General features: G+C 43.1%; 1 protein-coding gene across 1 annotated transcript in view; it reads left to right on the top strand.

Moving 5' to 3' along the window:
- The window catches only part of LOC104489537 (mucin-5AC-like), a gene marked incomplete at its 5' end in the record, with an annotated part of 11,510 nt that overhangs the window by 3,176 nt on the left and 3,181 nt on the right, over positions 1–5,153 (top strand). Inside the window, 7 exons of the mRNA XM_010131708.1 lie at positions 328–526; positions 1,496–1,674; positions 1,886–1,955; positions 2,760–2,791; positions 4,094–4,198; positions 4,395–4,429; positions 4,788–4,901. Of these exons, the coding sequence (XP_010130010.1) occupies positions 328–526; positions 1,496–1,674; positions 1,886–1,955; positions 2,760–2,791; positions 4,094–4,198; positions 4,395–4,429; positions 4,788–4,901 (734 nt within the window). The remainder of the gene's footprint in view (positions 1–327; positions 527–1,495; positions 1,675–1,885; positions 1,956–2,759; positions 2,792–4,093; positions 4,199–4,394; positions 4,430–4,787; positions 4,902–5,153) is intronic.

Here is a 5,153-nt window from a genome sequence, read left to right as displayed (position 1 = left end):
CTCTTTCCCCGCCCGCCCATGGTTTTTCTCACCTCCTCTGGCCACGCAGTCTCCTGACTGACAGAAATGTTTTCATGGTAGTAAAGTGGAAATGAAAATAGTTCTGCTCTTCAACTTCTGTGCGAGCAAAATCTCAACATTTCAGCAACCTGTTTTTTTTTCTGTGGGGCAGCAGTTACAGGTTTGTTTGGGTTTCCCTAAAATCAAAGTTCATATAACTGTGAAGCAAAGCATCTTATTCATTTCACGAGCACATCAGATCTAAACGTGCTCTCAGCACAGTAACGTACAGTGCGTCTCTGACATTACGTTTGGTGTCTTTTCCAGGAACATGTTCCAATAACAAATTAGATGAATGCCGCTTACCAAGTGGTAAGATCATTTCTTCCTGTCCTCAAATGGCTCATCACTGGATCGTTGATAACAACCAGACGTGCCATGGAGTACCAGTACCCCCGAAAATAACCACACCTCCACCAAAGCCTCACTGTGAAACGCCACCTCTCTGCAAGCTTATCTGGAGCGAGTAAGAAAATAACTAAATTAATTCACGCTTTCTAGACAAAGCCGGCTCAGATTCTTAAAAGAAGAGTAAGAACTATAGCCCCAGCATGCAGCAATAGCTGAAAATGTCAGCTTAATGACAGGAGATATATAGTAAAAGGCCTTTGCAAAAGAAACGGCTCTTTTTTAACGCCTTGCGTGCCGAAGAGAACTGAGCAAGGAGAGGTGAAGTCAGAAAACCAGGGATGCAGCAAGCACTAAAGCCATATTCCCTGAATTGCAACCACACAGATTTACGTTATCTTTCTCCCTCCCTTCCTTCCAGGGCATGCTCCCTCACCCTTAGTTACACTATTCATTAAAGACTGAACTCTAAATTTGAAGTGGACATTCATTACAGACCATAAAGAACCTGGTTACCAACCCGGTTAATGGAGCAGATAGAAACACCTCAGCCCAAAGCACCCTCCACTCGTTGTACGTTTCGTGCAAAACAGGGGTTTCCCAAAGGCTTGTTTCCTGCAGCGTTTCCTAAACCTGTGTGAGCTCTGACAAAAGCTTGTTTTCAGCTGGGTCACTTTTAAAGGCCCCCTTTCCTGCGTTTGCTGTGGGGTCTAATGGGTTATCAGCTATTGTATGAGCTATTTTCCTCTCTCTCAGCTACTTCTACCATCTCTTTTTCCCTCGATCTGATGCAGTTGCCTTTTTCATTAAATTTCTGGTGTCCGACTGATGGAAAGTTGTGTACGCATACAGAAACGCTATGACCATTAACTTCTTCAGAAAAAATTGGACCTTTGAATTCCCAAACTGTTTCTTTCCTGAATCTATCTCCCAGATTATCAGCTGTTCTTAGGGGTTTGTTTCTTGTAACACGTTCCTTCCTGAAACAAAGTCATGTGCCATTAACTGGGAAGCACTGTCTGACGGGAACAGATTCAATACATCGACTGGTTAACAAAAAAGGGGTTGGTTTCTTTGCCGCCTGCAGGGTTTTCGCGCCATGCCACGCTGTGATACCACCAGAACCCTTTTTCAAAGGCTGTGTTTTTGATGGATGTCGCATAGCCGAAGAATCCATGCAGTGCTCCAGTTTGGAGATCTATGCTACAGAGTGTGCTGCTAGAGGGGTCTGCATTGACTGGAGAGCAGCGACCAACAACGTATGCCGTAAGTAGCGCGGAACTCAAAAACGTGTGTGAGAAAGGGTAGTAATTAGTGTTTGATCCAGGAAGCACATCCTACATGTACACTTGACTGTGCCTACAAAAATACACCCTTACTCACAGAAGCTGCAGAGGAAGACAAAGCTGTAGTCGCTTTTACTGAAAAATGCATGTACTCTCAATTTTTGATCTTTTCCTCTTCTTTTTCCATACAGCATACAACTGTCCAGCAAACACGGTATACAAACCTTGTGGGCCCATTAATCCTGTTACCTGTGACGACAGGTATGGAAAGACAAAAAAAACCCCAACGAAACCACTGCAAAACAACTGCTTATATTTTTCTCTTTTTCTATTTTTACGTTCTCTACTTGCGTTAAAAAATGAAGTTACTTCATAATGCAGTGTCTTACAAATTCGGATAATTAATGATAGATTTATAAATACCAATCAGCTTTATGAATACACACCTCCTGTCGCACTTCAAATTCTTTTGTCTCCTATGTACCTGACATGGTGACCTTCTACACAGGCCGCTCTGTCTCCTGCTCCATTGCAAAAAACGTTGTACTCAAATCCTCGCCTTCCTCCCACTCTAGCATGATCGAGCTTCCTGGCTATGGAGTAAGTGAAGGATGTTTCTGTCCTCAAGGAATGACGCTTGTCAGTAGAGACAGCGACCTCTGTGTCCCTGGATGCTGTAAGTAACCTGTAGTTAATTTGGGGAATAAAGAGAGATCGGGATTGATAGTCAGGAGGCCTGTGTTCGGCCACCAGGGTCAGATCATGGGCAAATCAGCATCTTTAAGCTCCTTTCGTCTCCCCATCTAAAAATGGAACAATAACCGATATTACCTTTTTTCCTTCCCCACATGAGACCTACCAAGGTCTCATGGAGTCTACCAAGGTCCCCACATGAGATTCTACCAAGATGGTAGAATCCTACATTCCAGAAGAACTACTCTGCATAGTCATTTTCTTATTGGTTTTATCGTCACGGTATTTGTATTTGAACTGCACAATTTCACTGCTCTGTGTCAGCTTTCAGTGGTGTAAATCTCCATTTGTTATTTTTCCCTTCCTTTCTAGATTGTATGGAATTAAACGGAGTATCCAGAATGGTGAGTATCACAACCGATGTTGTTTATCAGGCAGAGACAGGAGAAGCAAGACAAAGTTTTGCTTAGGTTGGGGGAAACTTTGGGGATTTTTCAAGTGTTCATTTCCTTTTAGTCTTAAAAATAATTGTGAGTGCCAGAGCAGAAACCACATTACTCCCTAGGAAATTTAACAGTAACTGATGGGATATTCTTTCAATAACCACCACCTCATACACTAAAAATAAAATAAAAAAAAAAAGAAAAAAGGAGAGAGAGAAGAAAGAAGAGATAGCTGGTCGTAGCAGAACTTTGTGCTGCTTTTATTTCCATAAATTGGGCTATCTGAAGACCCTGGAGATGGAGGGACAGATGGACAACAAAGTTTGCCTGTTGCTGATAATGCCGATAGTCTGCATATCAATTACAGACCTTTCTCTCTGTAACCTAATGTGCAAAGGAATATGTCATATGATAATTTATTTAAAAATGCACGCAAAGTTCAGTCACTTCTCCTTTAGACCTCTCGTGTCCCTCTACTAACATTACTAATAAATAGAAAGTGATAGGTGGGTGAACACGCTCAGAACTTTCATCGGCCTCCAGCATCTTCCCCTAATTAGCTTCAGTTTGAGGGTTTCTTATAAAATCTAAAAATACTAGAAACAAACAGAACAATTTTGTATGCATTTATATAATTTTTTTCTTTTTTTTTTCTGTTTTATATAGCCAGGAGAAGAATGGTCAAAAGATTGCCAGGAATGTTACTGTGACAAATACACTCTTCAAATACAATGCACAAAACACAGATGTCCTCTGACACAGCAAGTGTTTTGTGATGAACCAGGTTACATGCCTGTTCTGGTGCCGTTACCAGAAGACCCATGCTGCACCAGGATTGAGTGCTGTAAGTACTTAGTTCTTTCTCATGGGGAATATCCTGTATTAATTTGGAGCAACTACAGCAACAACTTCTCAATTTTTTATTACTTTGCATTGAGTCCATAATGCTTTTCTCAGGACTTTCTTGCAGAGCACTTACCAGCTGCCTGCAGAGAACAAATTTAGAATAAAAAATTCTACAGAGTTGTTGCAAATCTCCTACAATTTAACATTGAAACCCACTCTATTCCTCTCAGACAATGCTTTGTTTTACCAAAGTTGTGGAAAAGCCCATTTACTTGAAAAGCGTCTAGGCAAATAAACTGAATTAGTCGTTAAACTGGCTTGTGTCAGCACCACCGTAGCTGCCCCACGGGAAGAGCTCTGCAGGTCACGCAGGCCAAAACTGCTCTCCGTTAAAAACTCTTCTCTCCCCTTAACCAGACTGCAACACCAGCCTCTGCCCCGGGGTCCCCCCGCAGTGCCTAGAGGGACAGGAAGCGCTCACCATCATACAGCCCGGAGACTGCTGTCCTACCTTTGAATGCAGTAAGTACCACGCACCCGCACCCGCTTCGCCCCTTACTCACAGCTGCGTTTGCCTGAGTTTAGGAATACAAACACCTTAAAGGAGAAAGATGCAAATTGTGTGTTGTCATAGTGAGTCACAAAGCAGCAGGTTTTTCCCACATGCTTCTGCTCAACCTGACAGCTCTATGACACCGTCTTTCTCCCTTCTTTACAGGACAGGGCTGTGTAGTCAACGAAACCTACTATCCAGTAAGTACACAGTAACTCGCTATAAGGATACACCTTCACACAGGGGGATGGTTTTGAGGGCCATGTCACGGGCCATATTTTGCAGAAAGGCCTGAGAGAAAACATTATTAATTATTTAAGCGAGGTCAGCATATCAACAGCCTCCCACAAGCAAAAGTATTTTCCGCTCTCTGCATTAGCGGAATTTAATTCCAAAACAGTATTACCAACAAGAGAAACTGCTTGGACGAACCAACCAAACTGGTGTTTAAGGACAGTTTAGCCCGTACACAGCTCAGCTCTGTAGTGTGTGTGATGTATATACACAAAGTAACTTGCTCCTATCGACTGATGGTGACTTTTTTCTGACTTGCCCTAGCCTGGAGCTGTCGTTCCATCAGGCCCCTGTGAAGAATGTACGTGCTCTGAATCCTCCTACTCATGGCCCGCTGTGATGTGCAAGCCTGTTATCTGTGACACCTACTGCCCATCGGTGAGTGCTGTTGTCATGTCAGTAATTCCTGCCCCACGCAGCTCAAAAGTCCACCAGTTAAGGTCAGTATCCCAATTCAATGCCATTTCCTCTTTATTTCTTTCAAAACAGGGTTTTAAGTATACGAAGCTACCTGGAGAGTGCTGCGGCGTGTGCAAGGCAGAGGGTTGCGTAGTGACTGTGGGACACAACGCTACACGCGTGCTCCATGTAACTATTCCTGGTTTAGCTCACTTTTGGTCTTGACACTCT

The sequence above is a fragment of the Buceros rhinoceros genome, unplaced genomic scaffold (assembly GCF_000710305.1).
Source record: "Buceros rhinoceros silvestris isolate BGI_N320 unplaced genomic scaffold, ASM71030v1 scaffold33532, whole genome shotgun sequence".
Taxonomy (NCBI): Eukaryota; Metazoa; Chordata; class Aves; order Bucerotiformes; family Bucerotidae; genus Buceros; species Buceros rhinoceros.
This window is presented reverse-complemented; position numbering and strand designations above follow the sequence as displayed.